The sequence below is a fragment of the Oculina patagonica genome, chromosome 8, assembly GCF_052425735.1.
Source record: "Oculina patagonica isolate OP01 chromosome 8, crgOcupat, whole genome shotgun sequence".
Classification (NCBI taxonomy): domain Eukaryota; kingdom Metazoa; phylum Cnidaria; class Anthozoa; order Scleractinia; family Oculinidae; genus Oculina; species Oculina patagonica.
In genome coordinates this window covers 17,313,909-17,331,267 of record NC_135765.1, presented here as the reverse complement: position 1 = coordinate 17,331,267, position 17,359 = coordinate 17,313,909, and the positions used below count along the sequence as shown (strand labels likewise).

The 17,359-nt window shown below is 38.3% G+C and overlaps 3 protein-coding genes across 6 annotated transcripts in view; 1 reads left to right on the top strand and 2 right to left on the bottom strand.

Annotated features, from left to right (window-relative positions):
• The window catches only part of LOC144662777 (hemicentin-1-like), a 40,365-nt gene extending 39,758 nt beyond the window's left edge, over positions 1-607 (bottom strand). For 3 of the 4 annotated variants that reach the window (XM_078523690.1, XM_078523692.1, XM_078523693.1), the window contains exon 1: positions 440-573. The gene's annotated coding sequence lies outside the window, so the exon portion shown is untranslated. Of the gene's footprint in view, positions 1-439 lie in introns of all 4 variants that reach the window. The other variant, XM_078523691.1, reaches the window with a different exon arrangement.
• The window catches only part of LOC144662776 (uncharacterized), a 238,480-nt gene that overhangs the window by 143,480 nt on the left and 77,641 nt on the right, over positions 1-17,359 (top strand).
• On the bottom strand, positions 600-4,456 carry LOC144662857 (uncharacterized). Its single transcript, XM_078523811.1, has 3 exons — positions 4,249-4,456; positions 3,742-4,091; positions 600-715 (listed from the first exon to the last, which is right to left on the bottom strand). Exons 1-2 carry the CDS (start codon positions 4,322-4,324, stop codon positions 3,757-3,759), a joined length of 411 nt encoding a protein of 136 aa, XP_078379937.1. The 5' UTR covers positions 4,325-4,456; the 3' UTR covers positions 600-715; positions 3,742-3,756.

Sequence of the window (17,359 nt, the reverse complement as noted above, 5' to 3'; positions counted from 1 at the left end):
TTTAAAGATAAAATATGAACCAAGAATAATTTGAACCACAAAATTTACACCAAATTTAGGTGTTCTGAACAGGACAAGTTTACTGTACACTGTATTTTTCTGTATATGTACTCAGGTATCACTGAAAATTCAGAGGGATTTAACTTGGTAGTCACTTTTCTTTCATCATAATTTTTTTCATTATAGATACAAAACTTTTCCCTTATGATAGAAGGTAGTGGTACATAGCAATATTAAATAAAACTTTTGCTACAATGTTCTTAGCTGTGATAGAAGCAAGTAACAATTACAAAAACAACTGAAAACAATGTTAAATTGTCCCATAACCCAAAACAACTTGCGAGTTCGTAATAATGTTATTAAGTATATGAGCCACTCATTCTGTACTGTAAAAAGTACATCGATAATACATTAGTTAAACAATTAAATTTGTACTTACAATTTACATCCACATTAATTGTTTGGTTGGGTGCAGTTCCTATCCCATTGTATGCAGTACAGCGATATGTCCCAGTGGTATTCCTGTTGTTATCACGTTCAAGCTGCTCTCCACTGGGCAACAGTTCATTGCTGTCACTGCCATTGTCAAGCACTCTGGTCCACGTGATAGTTGGCGTTGGTTCACCAATTGCAATGCACCATAATGTAACAGTGGGTGGATCCTCACCTTCAAGAACAACTTGATCACTGCTGACATTGGTGAATTCTGGTGCAACTGTACAAAAAAAGGAAACCATAACAAATCTTAAGTTATGTACTAGGCCCTACTTAAAATGCACTATAATCATAGAAAATGTGGAAGCCTCAAGGGCTTGACAGTGCCAGTTTACTTAAAGGGCTTTGTCACGGATATTACCATATTTTTGAACAGCCAAAATTTATATTTGTGTTGCAGGAAACCTAAAAATAATACATGTAGTTCATTTTTATTAGCAATTGCTATATTAGGGCACGGTGTCAGGTTGACACTGTTAACAAGCGTCTTTGGCTATGGATGGCTAGGATGGAAATGGATTGCAACTTGACAAATAAAAACTTAACTTTTCAAGTTGTTTCAAGGCGTCTTCAAAAAAACGATATTTATAGCCGTAGCTTGAATTCTATCCGCAAGTTAAGGTGATTTCTTCCCTTAGATGTTCAAAGATAATGTTTTCCATGGGTTAAGGTGCCTACCACTAATTTCAGAACGGTATAAGCCAAAAATCTGCAAATTCCCTGTTCACCTTCACAAACATTACTTTAACTTAAATGTAACAGGAAGGGCTAAAAAAGTGCCATCTGGTCTTTTTGGACAAGTAAAACTTCCTGCCAGGTAAGTAACTTTTCATGCTCACTTAGCAAGGGTTCAGACAAGTCATCTTCTGACTAAATCATGAAAATTTCAACTAAGACAAGCATGATGCAGCTGCCCTGGACAAGTAAACTTTGAGAGCTGCTTGTCTGAGGCTGGAATTCAAGTTTTATTTAAGCCCTGAGAAGGTTATTTAGCAGGCAAGGTTGTCAAAAATGGCTGATAACAGGCAAAATCAACCTACAGTACTTCGCTCTTTTTAGCTGGCTACTAACTGCTAGGATACATGTATCTTCTGAGTCTTAAGTTAAAAGTTGGCAAAGTCAGCCCCTTACTTCAACACTAATGCTGCCTACTTCAAAATTTTCCGACAACCCTGTCGAGTGGTATATAATTGTATTTCTTTTATTAAAGAATATGGTCCAGTATACGTAGTACTTATAAATTAGAAACAAAAAAAAAACTAAAATCATCACAATGTCAAGCACTTAAGTAACAAAGCATGACTGTGCTAAAATTACAATTTTGAATATACTTATGACCTTAATATAAGCCTTTGAAAAAAAACAAGTTAAGTCTGAGTTAGTCAGAGTCAATTGGAAGGGTGTAACACTTGATTAGCATAATTTGAAGGGTTCTAACATCACAGTTTCATACATGAACATGTACATACATGTATGTCATGCATGAATTCTCGATGTTCAGTGGCGAAAGAATAAAAAAGAAAGAGATCTTTAAAGACTTTGTGATAAGATTATAGCTTATACATGTACATGTAGCTATAGTGGTATTGATCAAAGTCAGAAAAATACATTGTATATTGGCATTCTGATTTTTGTTTTCAAATGCTTAGTTTGTCTCATGTAAACAAAGTAAACACGTCATGAAAGCACTCGAATCCAGTAATCTTACATACAAGGAACAAACAGTTGCCCAAAAGCCAATACTACAACATTCTTTTAATGGAATTTTAGTGGGAGTTTGTTGATCTTTTGTTTTGAAATGAGCACAGTGGGAAATAATTATCTTTTGTTTAAATTTTCCACCATATGATTGGCTGTATGCACTAGACCATTTAGGCTTCCGTGCCCACAGCAAAAAGATGTTTTCAGCTTGTCATTCATCAAATAAATTGGACAAGCCTTATTTCAAAGACTGAAAATTAAACCCTAATTATTTTATTCAGAGTTTAATCAGCCAATGATCAAATGCCTATATCTCTAATACCAATATCAAACTTATTGTGTATGCAATACACACCATGACTACAAATAACGTCAAGAGAGTATAAATAATAATTACCACTGCTAACTTTCCATATTTCGTGACAACCTACATGTACACATCTAACTTCACAAGTTGAGAAATATAATTTTCTTCCACTGTAGGAAATAAATGTAATTGTTCCATGGATTGCGAGGGAAGGGAAATAACCTGATATCTTTTGAAGAATTTAATAATTTCATAACAATTAAATGCATTGTGTTGAAACATTGTTCGTCACCCCTGACTGCTCTACAAGAATGAAGACAAAGAAACTATGAATGGATTGCCTCATGCAAATAATAACCAGAAACATCTTTTCCTAAATTAAAGTCAAACTGAATTTCTCTTGTGGTTTCTATTTATTCACATACGCCACAAGTAGTCATGACAATGCAAATACAATTCCAGACCCTATTTTAGGGCATGACAAAACAACTGAAACCCCTGGGGCAATATAAATGATTCATGTGAAAAATGGCCATTATCAGCTCCTTGCAAACAGCAAACACAAGTTCATCACTCTCACAAATTCATAAAGCAATACGCACACAGTCTAATAAGCAGCCAAACAACCGCAGTATAAGGTTCTTGAGATCACAAAGCCTCTAATGCGTTAAAAGGCAACGAATAAACAGAATCTGGCTTTAAACTTTTCTTAAACTGACTAATAAAGTCCATTAAACATGTATGCTGTTAAATGCAAATTTGTCGAAAGTGAGTTTTCGCGATCTTAAGAATCTGGAATCTTCCGCTTTCTTTTCTCCGTTACCTATCACAACGTTCCACTGAAAGATTACTTTTAAAGCTTTAAAGGCTTAATTGAAGATATTTTATTTCAAGTTTATAAGATTATCGTAAACATAAAACCAGCTCGGGCAAGTGAATTCGAACTCGCCAGCTTTGCGTACACAAGGAAGAAATGCAAATTTATAATGCACGCCGTAAACAACATAACTCACCACAAGACGGCACGATTTTTATTAAAAAGGCAAACAGAAAGTTAAAATGTAACGGAGTTCGCAATACCTTCCACTAATGAGACATAGACATAAGTAGCTAGTCTGTGTAGCTTGAAGTTTGATAAGCTTAGTATCGTGTATAAAGCCTATAATATGGCTGGCAAGGTAAACAAATATATTGTTAAAGCCCAGTAATAAAAGAACACACCAAATGTTGTTACTTACAAAGCAAGTCAATGGTTACAACGTCGGACAGTCTCTGCGAACCCCCAGATTGGTTAGTACTTTGAGACTGTATCTGTATCCATCAGTTCTGTTCACGTTCTTTATCACAAGCGTTGCATTAAGACTTGGTTCGTACTTCGTACTGAAAGATGGGTCCTCCAACGCAAAAGAGGTGCTTTGGGTTCGCGCTGCAATTGGTGTTGGTTCAGGGTCGCCAGTTCTCTGTCTGCTAATGATGACGATATAATTTGAAGTAGCAGTGAAGTCCCAGACGAGCTCAACTTGTGTGCTGTTGACTCCTTCCACCACAACAGTAGGATTGGCGGGCTTTCTTGTGAGAGTGAATGATTCTGAAATAACACAACAGAATTAACGAGCAGCGTCTGGGTTAACTTAATATCTTCAATCAAAAATTATTTTACACATTTTAATTCATAAGAAGCAATTTGCTGAACTTAAAACTGAAAAGAACATCAAGATCACCATCTCCAATAACCGAACTCTTACCAGACCGCCTAAGTACTCCAAAAACCACAAGTGTCGCTAACATCCATCGACAAATAGAGACGCGAAAAGCATTCATTTTCTTTCAAGAAACTTAAACGATATTCAAATGTGTATAGATCTTCCTTTTGACATCAAATTCAAAGAACTCCCAACGACAAGGAGTATTCCCTGCCTTTGCTGAATGATATCAGAGCGAAAATACTGTTGATAGTAAAAGAGTTCCGCATTAAACTCGTCCCAGTGCCCTTCGGCCGGAAGCAAGTCGTCCCCAGAGGCGCCTGTTGCTCTCAGCCAATCAAATCATGCGTCCCCAGAACCACCTGTTTCTCCTGCCGTACAAGCAATAATTTCTGCATACAAAAGCAAGAAGTTTGCAGAACGATCATAATTCTTTCGTTTTAGGTGGCGCTCGTTTTTTAATTTGAGGAAAATTTATAAGACCAATTTTTACGCAAATGGAAAAGACATAAATTTCCAACCCAATTTTTTTTTCAAAAGAATACGATACACGCGGCACACGGACTACCGCATGGTTTTAAAATCAAAAGCCCTCTGGGCTTAGTGTCTTGTGACTCTTTTCAGAGTTTAATTTATTTGAAAATAGACCGCTTTTCACGTCTATTTATTGCTTGTAAAGATATCGAAAATTAAAAAGCGTGCATCTAACATAAAGAAACATTTAGACTCCTCACCCCTAAAATTTAAACTAAAACTAAAGCTACTTTTGTTGCTCGATAAAAGTTGTGACATTTACAACACGATATACGAAACTCTTGATTCACTTGTCAATTCAGAAACCTTTGTCGTGAATGCTTGCGCTGAACTTCACGATTTCACAGTTAAAGATAAAAACAAAGGTTTATTCCAACTACAAAAGGTTCTCACGCGAAAGGCTTAAAATCCAACTAAAAATATATATATAAGATTTGGGACCTGAAAGACAACAACACCGAATTTTCGATCAAGTGGTCCATTGTCACGAGAGCAAGCGCTTACAGGGGAAACCCGTCACGCTGCAATTTGTGTCTGACGGAGAAGCTCTGCATACTATCAGCTGACAGATCCACCCTCTTGAACAAAAGATCTGAGCTTGTTACCAAGTGCAGGCACGAAAACAAGTACTACACGGCCAATCAGAGACAGGATCGTTCCAACCGTCCTCCATGAACGTAGTTTAAATTGTATTTCACCGCATCTTACGACACAGTCTGATGATCGCTTCGTGCGTGAAACTCTGAGTAACTGTCCGTGAAGTTTCTATCTTTAATTATTGTATAAGATTACATGCTTAACGTTTTGAAATCGATGCCTTAATAGTATCCATTCCGATCACAATCACGGTAATTAAGCGTCCATTTTTAATTGATCGTTGCTATTTCTGTCAGGCGGATAATGTTTGTACTTATTATTGTCACGCGACTTGTTTCCGACACCTTATCAAAAGCGATTTTTCCAAGCAGCCGAAAGTAGGCTTGACTTAAATTCAAAGTACACTCCAGCATGTAGCCGTTGAACAGTTATAGGACCCCGATAACAGCACAAAAAGAATACAGACACACACAGATTCATGAGCATTTATCTGTCACAGATAATTCTTAAATATCTTAAAAAGGTCAACAAAGTCACAGATTCTCCTTTGTTGTTTTGTGTCTGTGACTGATAAGAACAACGTTTTCAGCCTCACGTTTCAATAAACTCACGCACACTACCAAGCAAAGTTTCATGGTTGACCTTTCGCGTGTGTCTTCGAGTAATACTCAAATTGAAGACACACAAGGAAAATAATGTCCACGGGATCAGTTGTTTTGAACTAGTTTAATCAGCACAAATTCTAACTTGCCTAAGCTAGCTAGTCAACTGAAGTAAAGGCTCACATGTGGTTCGACTACTACGGTCTATTACATCTTTGAAATCGGATCTAATCAAAAATGGTCAAAATGGAAACGGCAAAAAGAGGTTTTCCTGGCATATTGTCGGTCGACATACCTACAGTTCTGTAAGGCGCAATCCTGTTTAAGACATGCTTTTCCCCTATTGCTGTACCAAAATCATAAAACACATTGTTCTCACGAAACGGTAGCTATTATCTGATTGCCTAATATGACTAGAATGGTGGGAATCTCGTGTGATTGCTTTTATCACGCAACTGTCAGAGTAAACAGCATCTGCAGACCTCTCAAGTCTCACGATTTTGTCCTGAGACTCACGGTTTTCACTTCAATCTCACGACGAGAAACAGAAATCTCACGAAAAAACAGAGTAACAAGTCATTTGATTAGCGCCTGGTTTTAGGACTCTTTTAGCTATTTTTGTCCGTCAGTTGATCAATCTCCCGGTTTTTACTGAAATCTCCAGATTTTTTTACCTCAATCTCCAGATTTCCAGTGCTTTGAGGTTGAGAAGTCTGCATCTGTTTTGTTTAAATCTGATGATCGCATTTTTCGGCATTTACTGAAAAAAGAAAATTTTGACATGGCGGGAAAAATATTGACATGGCGGGAAAATTCCGCGGCCTCAGAAAGCAAATACGCATGGAATGCACCTTGTCCCCTGTAGTATTATCTTGTGTCGTCATGACTACGTCATGACGTCACAAGACAAAAAGGAACTAAAAAAAAAACTAAAATTTACTAAACGTTTCGCGTGCTACAGCACGCATCTACAGAAGTGACGGTCACAAAAAGGCAAAAGGTTTTAAAACGTGAAAAATGCAAAGCGAGGTACTGGAAACGAGCTAAACAATAATACTGAAAGAAACAGAAGCTTTTCACTGCCAACGTTGTCATTAAGGGCAGGTTTTAAGTCCCGTTTGAACAATATTTCTTTTAGCTCTCACATTTCCTGATAAATCTTTACCCGGACAGTGTTCTCCCTAGGATTTTGGGAAGGCCAGGTGGTATTCTGACTGTGGTTTTTAAATGCAGTCAAAACCTGATTCGCGGAATTTGTCCCCCCACGTTACTATCACTTTTCTGTCTTTTTTCCAGAGTAAAATTTACTAATTTTAGTTTCTTTTCTGAGCAACCCAAGTCGGCTGAGTTCACCATTCTTTATACGAACACGAGAACTTCGTTTAGTATTCCATGTACAGCACTTTGAAGTGCTGTTGTGTTTCTGTAGTAATTTGATAAAGCTAACTGCTGCTCAACAAAACGAATGCATCACACACAGATTTAAACACATTAAGGCAAGGGTAAATGACTTTTATAATGATATTAAAGGTTCGAAAACACAGTAAAAAAGTGATTTCGTCTTTGCTTATGGAAAGGAATTCCCGTTCCAGATCTCAAACAGTAGGGTTATGTTGTGTTACATCTTCAATTTTTAAGCCAGGCGGCAACGATTTTCCTGTGAATCAAGCTAGGCGGCCCGCCTGGCCTTAAATACCTAGGGAGAACACTGCCGGATTAACAAAAGATAAGGCAAATTTGAATGTTAGAATTTTATTTTAATTTAGCTTCATTTTCTTTTCCCGCGGGTGATCGAATCAGTCACATTTTGCTGTTTTGAACGTTTGCAAATGCAAATGTAAAGACAAGATTTACCTTTATAAGGGACCTTAACAGTGAAATATATGTGTTCAATAGACCCACTTAAATAAACTCGGACAAAAAAAGTTGGCATGCATCAATTCAATTGAATTATTTTGTTGCTAGCACCAGAGGTCATATCGAGTGACGAAGTCAAATTTATCCAAATAAGTGCCTTCTTTCAAACATTGTATCTCGGAAACGAGTTCACGGTGGCCCAAGCCCATTTTTTTTTACATTTCTGAAATCTCAATCAGTTATAAGGTTTCGCGCGAACGTAGGAGGCGGACAGTTTGTTGTGCTGACAACAGTTTTTAGCACTTTCCAGTTCTTATAGTTTAATATGTCAGTGCTAGAAATATTCATCAGTTACCGCTACAAACATGGTGGTGTCAAACAAATGACCAGTCCCTGGTAAACAAATATGCGGTGATTTACTTGACGTCACTGGTTACCGTAGCAACGGTATCATCTTTTAAAAACACCCTTAATTTCCGCTTAAAGTGCTTATAACTCAAAAACGGGTCCTTTGAGCGCCATTTTGTAATTTTTAATTTTGATCAGCATGTTATTCACCAAAATTTCAGGCTCCAACGTGCGCTATAACCCTATGAAATCTTTCTCTGAAGTAGCCCAAAACTCGACAACTGAACGCCGCCATCTTGGAGCTGGTAATGTATGCGTTAAGTTAAAGAGCTCAGCCAAAGTTTGGCGGGAAAATACTCGAAACTCCTTGTGCCTGTTTTTGCAGCTCCATTTTGCTCAAACAGAGCTCCAAGAAATACAAAAAGAGGTGTTTCGTTTCACCGTCTTCCGATATTTAAAAGAACAATTGCTCAAAAGCGGACAAAAATATTTGTGTGTTCCGAGAAGAATATGGAAGACTGCTTCAAAGTAGATCACAGTGAAAAAACCCACAAAAGAAAGAAAAAGCCAGACGCAATACCAACCATTTTTAAGAAATCTCCTTCTGTAAATCCCTTCAAACGACATGCAAGCGAAAGGAGGCGAAAGAATAAAGAAAGAATAGAGGTTAGTCATTTTTCTTACCGTATTTTCTCAATCACAAACACCCCCGGCGTTTATTTCAAACTTGGCCTGGTAAACCCCACGTTTATTTGAAGCCGGTTTTTAAGAGAGAGGGGGGGGGGGAGGAGGAGGGGGTGGATCCCATCCCCCCGTTAGGTTTTTCCGAAATTTTGAAAAGGGGATTTACTCTACAATGCTCAAACTTTTAGTAGCTGTTTATTTATCCCTTGCGGAAATTTTGATATGTCAACCATGTGTCCATGATATTTGACTTTGCCATGACAACGTCATAATTACAAGCAGGTCTGGCCAAAAATCGTCATTTTTAACCTTTTTCATTAATTTTTCCAGTGCTTTGAAACAGAATGTAACAATTTGTTTATTTTTACATTCCATAAGCATTCTGGCTTGATTTTGCATTAATTTTTGTTACTTTGTGACTTTCTAAGAAAATGGTGAAATCCAAGATGGTGGATCCAAGATGGCGGCTCTAATGACGTCACGTGATGTAATATGACGTCACAACCAACAAAACTTATGTCATCTTGTAGAGTAAGCGACGGGCTTTGTACTCAGTGCAAATAAACGCCGGGATCTCGATCAAACGCCCCCAGCGTTTATTTTAAAGTTAGCAGTTTTGACCCGGCGTTTATACGAAGCCGGCATTTAATCGGGGACCCGCGTTTAATCGAGAAAAACACAACAACAAAAACAGCCATTTTATTTGCCAGAAAAAATATAAATAATTACAGCATGGACAAAGTTGACTTAAATTGGCAAAAAAAAATTCTCAGAATAGAAATAACAAAACGGGCTAAGTTGTTATAAAATTTTGAATGTTATGACTGGGTTGTACATGTAAATAAATATAGAAGGAAAAAGACAGAGAAAAAAATACAAACAAGTTAAAGGTCAAATGAACAGAAATTTCAAAAGACCATTTTAACCTACCAAACACTAAAACTATTCATTATTGAGTAAATTTAAAAAAATGTTGATTTCCGAGCCTCAAAGCGCGAATTACAGCAAAAAATACGAAGACTTCACGAAAACGTTTTTGAATGACTGCGCACTGAAATGGAAGGAATGGAACGAGCTTTTGACGTCATAATTGGTGTTTTTGAAGACGACCACAGGCCGAGTCCGCAGATCGCACTGGTTGTCATTCTTGTCAAAGTTCGAGACATTAGAGAGCTTAAGCAACGACGACGGCAACGTCAACGTCTTATGGAAAATGAATTTATATTTTACTTGGGAATCTCGCAACATTCCGGACATATTCTGCTTATTTATCGCTTTTAAAACTAGCTCCTGCTGAATATTCAAAGAGAGCGTTCAACCCAAAATAGAAAAAACAAAAATTAGCCGTCGTGGTTGATGTTGTCCAAAATACGCAGATTTTAGTCATTTCATGTTGTTGTTCTGCAGAGAACGGCTTTCAATTGTATCAAGATTCAAAACGCACGTGCAGAGTTAACGCACGTGCAGATAATTCTGCTCATTAACGTTAAATGCTAATGAGAAAGAACAATAGAGATTCCTGATTTGTTTCCATACCAGCGTGCATTCTACCTTTGTTTTACATGATATGCAAAACGACAGCAAACACAACTTTAAGCTATTTTTTGAGCTTTAGTTATTTTATTTAAAGAAATGCGCATCTCTAAACAACAACCAACAAACAATCAACTGAAAAACGGCTAAACAGAACAAAATAACTGCTTGAAATGTCACTGAAACACATTTATTGAAATTAAGTGCGGTCTGCGGAATCGGTCTGCGGTCGTCTTCAAAAACACCAATTATTACGTCACAAGTTTTTATTTCCAAAAATTTACAACATGAGGTCTCTCTGCAATGCAATGCCCGATTACTTTGAAAGTTCAGGATACGTTTATTTGGCTCTTAATAAACACATGGGCAAAAAAATAAAAAAAAATCGAAATTTCTGTTAATTTGACCTTTAAATTTGCTTGATCTAAAGTGAAATAATTCAAACATTTCTAGCTCTGTCAGTCACCTACAAAAATGACATAAAGCTCACTTTGGGAGTTGCGATCTTTTATCGATCAAGAAGAGTTTCTCTGGTTGATTATAAATCCTCCCTAAAATTAAGTAAACAGTGAAATAATATAAACGTAACATTGGTTGGTATTGCGTCTGGCTTTTTCTTTCTTTCGCGGGTATTTTCACGTAGGAGACTCTATCTGTGATCTACTTCGAAGCAGTCTTCCGTATAGTTTTCGGAACACACAACTGTTTGTGTTCGCTTTGACAGGAAGTTTTCGTCCCTGCCCATTCTTATACGCCATTCTTGAGCAATTTTTCTTTTAGATATTGAAAGATGGTAAAAAGATTGTATCTCCTGGAGCTCTGTATGAGCAACACGGAGCTGCACAGGGCAATTCCGGCCAAACTCAAGGCTGAGCTCTTTGACGTAACGCATACATTATCAGCTTCAAGATGGCGGCGTTCAGTTGTCGATTTTTGGGCTACTTCAGAGAACGATTTCGTAGGGTTATAGCGCACGTTGAAGGCTGAAATTTTGGTGAATAACATATCTTTGTATAATCTTTTTATTGGCTTAAAGAAAATAAATGGCCATTCTGGAGTCCCAGTCTGGAGTGAAGTTCTCCTTTAACAACTACCTTAAAGAAGAAATTAAACAAGCTTGTACGCGGTGGACGATTAAGCTGCATATAGATGCTATTTCTGCCGTTTATTACGTTGTTCGACTCCAGAAAAATCAATGGAGCAACCGACGAAGTTTTTCGTAAGTTATTCGCAACAGAACTGTACCTGAAAAAGCACTCAACACCGTGGCAAAGATGATGAGAGTGTTCTTTGTCTTTTTATCTGTTCTAGATGTGATGTAGCAGGCTGAAAAATCTTCGCAAAACTCCTCAACTTCGGCTTCTGTTAAACTGTTCTCTAAGATTTCTTGAAGTAGTTTGGATCCGGCACTTGTTGGATGGTATGATGAAAAGGCTCGCGGTGTAACATGACCCGGAACATGACCAATTTCCATACCTTCGATAGCATTCTCCAGGAAGCTTCGCTCCTTGTTTCACCAGCACTAGCGTTCGTTCGAATTCACCTCAATCAAATAATAGTCAACTCAAAGGGGTCGAATGACTTCGCAATGCGGGTTGGCTGGGATTTCGATAACTTTCTTCATGTCCTTCAGAAGTCTAGCTTTGAATGATTGATTTGCCGCCAAGCTATTAACAAACGTCTTTCCCCTATTATATACCAATAGGTGTTCTTGGCTTTGTCGTAATTACCGTATACTACCTTCTCTTCAATAGAAAGCTTGTCCGAGCTTTTTCATGACGATGCCAATGTCATTCAAATTCGCTGTGCATTTATCGGATAATCTTGCCTGTCCAACGACGGTTTCGTTTTCTAAATAACCGAGCCGTCTAATTATAAACCGAACTGGTCGATGAAAAACTTTGCATTTTGCAGCTCTCCCAAAATAAACGGAACAGAGGAATAAAACGAGGGATCAACAAGACAAATTAATGCTGACAACGTTCTCGGTTCCGAATCCGTAAACATCTACTGAATCTGCCTTTCCCAGGACACTTTCAAATTTATCTTGAAAGCAATATTGTTAAGACGAATCCACCAATTCCACAATAAAGTGTGTTGTTGTGGTCTTTTAGGACTTTAAACTATTAGGACTTCACTCTCGTGATAAGCGACCTAAAGTTCAGAATAGTTGCCAATTAATGTAAGTCTTAAGAAGGCCCGACTAGCGTAAATTTCAAACAAAACAAATTTGGTTCACTCTAGCAATCGAAATTGCCCTGTGAATTTTCACTTTTTCACTGCTTGATTCACTGCCTTCTGGTTAGTGTAGCATTGAACATTGAACCATTCCGACAAGCCGAAGTAAAAATGCTTTAAAAGCAACAAAAAAGGGAAAAACAGCTGGACTAAATAACGTAGTAGCAGAACTCCTAAAAACAGATTTACATGTAGAAGAGAGAACGAAGGAGCTGACAAATCTGTTTAACAAGGTGAAGGAAGAGGGCGTAGCACTAAAAAGCTAGACGGTGAATAGAGGAGAAGGGTTACCTACGCGAGTGTACAAATTGTATAGGCATTACGCTGTAACTTGTCATCAGCAAGATCTTTGGAAGAGAGTTCATAAGTAGAATCAAGAAAGGTGTTGATAACACCCTGATGAAGGAACAACCAGGCTTTCGAGAGAACAGAAGTAACAGTGATCAGATCTTTGCTCTCAGAAATTCACTGCAACAAGTCAACGAATGGAATGCATATCTGTACGCCCATTATTTCATAGAATTTGAGAAAGCGTTCGGTTCTGTACATAGAGAAAGTATATGGAACATCATGTCAATGTACGGAATCCCAGAAGAGCTTATCGTATCGGTAGAGGCGATGTACAACGACTTTGAATGCGCAGTCCTGGATGAGGGTTAAACAACGGAATAGTTTTAATCCAGTCAGGAGTAGTGCAAGAATGGGTCATCAGATGTCTGGTTTCCTACTTCTACTTTCAATTGACTGGGTCATGAGCAGGACTACGGAAGGTAGGCGAGCTGGCATACGATGGAAGTTCACCTCGGCCTTAGAAGACCTGTAGACCTGTAGTTAAAGTACTTAGTGCATTGCTGGACAAAGAAGGTGGAACAATCAGCATACAGCATAGGCTAAGTAAAGCTAGTAAGGCTTTCTAAATGATGCGAAGAATTTGGGCACCAGTGAGATTGGCAGGAAGACGAAGGTACAATTGTTTTAAACAATACATACGAGCAAGTATTTAGACTTCCATTCACACAGCCCAGCGCAAAGCAAGAGAGCTGTCGTTAAGACTCTAATGGACCGAGCTAAGTGCATTCCATCAACAACCGCGCAAAGACAAAACGAGAAGCAACGCGTTATTAATGACTTAAAAGCTAACGGTTATCCCGAGAGCTTCATCAAGTCAGCTGGCGAATCAAACAAAACAAACACGCAACCAAAGAACCCAGGAGATTCCGAAGGCATACACGTTCATCCCGTATGTGAAAGGAGTGTCGGTGCGCGTTCGACGGATTTTGAACCGCGAAAACATCAAGACAGGGTTTAAACCAGTTCGAACGTTAGGAAATATCTTCAAAAAGCCCAAGGACTGACCGAATAAAGAGCGGTTGAAAGGAATTGTATACAAAGTGACTTGCAGGATCGATTGCAGAACATGCTCATTTGCATACGTTGGGGAAAGCAAAAGAAGCTGCAAATCGCGAAGGGCCGAACACAAGCCCGGAACAAATTAAACGGAAATATCAACTCCGCGATTAAACATCATGCAGAAATCGGCCACGACATACATCCAAGTTACGCCGAAATTCTTGAAACAGGTGTAAGCAGCAAGAACAAAAGACTCTTTCTGGAGTCTTTACATTCTTTCCTCGACAAAAACACTATAAACGAAAGAGCGCCCTTCTCAAGGGTTTACGCGTCGCTAGTTGCTTCCCAGGGGGGCAACGAACAATATAAACGTCAATGCAACTTATTAGAATTCTGCGAACCTTGCAAAACTCATCATTCTCTGAAGAAGACCGCAGAAGGCGATCGAAAATTTAGAGTATCCTTTTATATTTTTAGATCTGTTTAAACCATTTTTATATTTTAAGCTATGACCACAGATCGCTGTGGCATTTGGGAAGTTGCGTGATTCGAAGCACGTAAATAGAGCATATTTGACTGCGCGCGAGATTCGTTAGGTAATTCCCCTTTTCGTGATGACGTGTGCCCTGTGCCTTGACAAAATTTTTGCTGGGTTTGCAATTTTCGTTTCGATTCCAAAAATAAACTCAAAACACTTGCAAAACACACGAAAAATTATTCATATTTTCATTTAAAATAGTTTGGACATAATCGCAACGAGAATGTTCAAGCTCCGAGCCAAACGCTTGAATAACATTTAAACGAGCGATCGCCAGAAACATCGAAATTTGCGTGACGGTGATCTTTAGGCATGAATAGATTTTGCTAGTAAATTCTGGAAAAGTTGCTTCACAATATACCTTAAAGTTGCTCTAAAGTTGCTCAAATATCAAAAAGTTGCCACCAAAATTTAGAAAAGTTGCTTGCTCTAGAGTCGTTTTGTTTTAGATAAATACTCAAAACGCGTTTGTTTGTTTGTTGCCATTTAAAAATTTTCTTAAATATTCTTACAATCATTAAAAGAGTCCAAAAAGCCATTGCTATATGAGAAATATAAATACTTTGTTGTAATCAATATGCTCTTTAAACTCAACATAATTTCAATAATAGATAAAAAATAAAAAATAAAAATAAAAAAAATAGATAAAAAAGATAAAAATCCCTCGAAATGAAACGACTTTTATGGTTTGGATCGGTTTTATATCAATTTGTTGCTCAAAAGTTGCCAAGGAAGGCAAAAGTTGCTCTAGGTTGCTGGTACTACAAAAAGTTGCTCAAGACGCTAAAAGTTGCTCAAAAGTTGCTGAGCACAATCTATTTATGCCTAGTGACCTTTATCCGGAACGATTTACCAAAAAAAAAAAAAAAAAAAAAAAACGCCGGGCAAATTATGAACCGGGCCCAGGCCCCACCCGGTTAATTAGTCCATGGAACCAACCCATTCTCGTCCCCATAGCCCTTTCGTTTCTCTTAGCCGGCTGGGCCTTGGCACGAGGAAACAAAGGGCTCTGGGGACAAAGGATTTCCAGTCCTAGATTCTAGGACTTCCGGTCTTCATGTATTCAGTCATGACGTTTCAAAAGAATGTATGAGAGCGTCGTTACGTTTCCGACTTCCGTTTAGGAACTCTTTGTTCCAAACAGCCAATCAAAAAAATTCGAATTAATTCAAAAATCCTATGTCCCCAGAGCCTTCCGTTTTCTCGTGCCAAGCCGGCTAAGAGAAACGAAAGGGCTATGGGGACGAGAATGGGAACCAACCTTTTTGCAAACCTGGTCCCCAGGGTCTTCTCCGATTTCAAAATGGCGAGCCGCCATTTTGAAAACTCGCCCTGGGGGGCGAGGTTGCCTTTTTGCCTTTGAAATGCGAAGTTTTGTGAAAGGCCAGAAATTGCATGTGGTTAACACCAGCGTAGCCTGCGTAGCCACCCGTAAACCACCTTTAGGTAAACCCTCCCGTAAACCACCTTTAGGTGATTGGAAGCCTTCTTGTAAAATATATTTTTATTATTATTATTATTATTTCAATATACTTATGGGGTGTTTACCATTTACAAAAAATTTCCGGAAATTCTGGGTGGGATGTAAATGGAACACGACTTTTCGGTTCGTTCCACTGGAAAATTCCCGAAATAAACGGACAACCTGAAAGGGAAGTCCCGTTTTCCCGGTGGAAACTTCCCAATGGAAATTCGTGTTCCATTTACAGATTTCTCGTCTTTCTCACTAGTCCCAAGCCTTTTTCACAGCCTCACGGCTCCTCGACTAAAATGGCGGGTCGATCGATATATGACATATATCTTATGTAAGTTCTTCATGGTTGAGTTTTCAGAGTTTAAACGAGTGCTCTACTCAAGTATTTGCATCAGTTAATTTTACAAAATATACTGCATCACGATAAATGGTAGGTAACATTTTTGCCTGAAGCCAAGCTTTCTTTGGGAAAAGCAAGTATATTGAATTCATCGATCGAATATGCTGATAAAGACAGGCAAAGAACATTTAAAATAGCGTTACTATTGTGGCACAGGTAGCGTCTCATGAAAGTTGCAGCCGCTGCAAGGATACTTATTTCCCCATAATCTTTTGAATTTATCAGATTTTTCTTGTCAACTACGAACTTTATGATTTCATTCATCACGGCACTTGAGTATAAACATTTTTCGCGGACGATTCGAGGGAGCAACAGAAACTGAACAGAGAGGAGCCTGTGAACGAATGAGACCCGTCTAAATGGAACGCACGCTTCCCAACGGAAATTTTCCGTAGTTTTGAGATAAATTTTCTACAAATAGAACAAAGCAAAGTTTCTACACTACATGGGGTCATAACTACAGTTTCTAGCTGACAAGACCAGTCTATCCGATCCGACATGCAACAACTGTTTGAAAGGCATAGGTCCTAAATTTTGACATAAAACCAGATTTCAGTTATGGCAACGCTGCGAATAGAACGATCTCCACAAGAACATGCCAGTAGTTGTCGACACAACGCTGGTTAGAGTGGCGTAGATAGCACACATCAAACTTTTTAATGAAGTGAAGAAGAAGGGGAATGATGTCCGCTTCCTCGTAAAAATGTATTTGCCCTGAAAGACAGTTTTTTAAAACTGTCTTCCAGGGCATCGAACATCGAACCTTGAGGAAGGTCGTTAAAACGACCTTCCTCAAGGTTCGCTGCCAAACTTTGAGAGTTTATCTTTAATGAACTAGGTTGTTGAGTCAGGAACTTGACGTCACCATGGCAACGGCATTTTGACACGCATGTTTTCCCAAATTTGTAATTGTCGTGTTTCTATTAATGAAAAATAACTTTAATGCAATTATTTTCACCTTTTTACGGTTTTAAGGGCGTTCGCGCGAAAATGTTTTA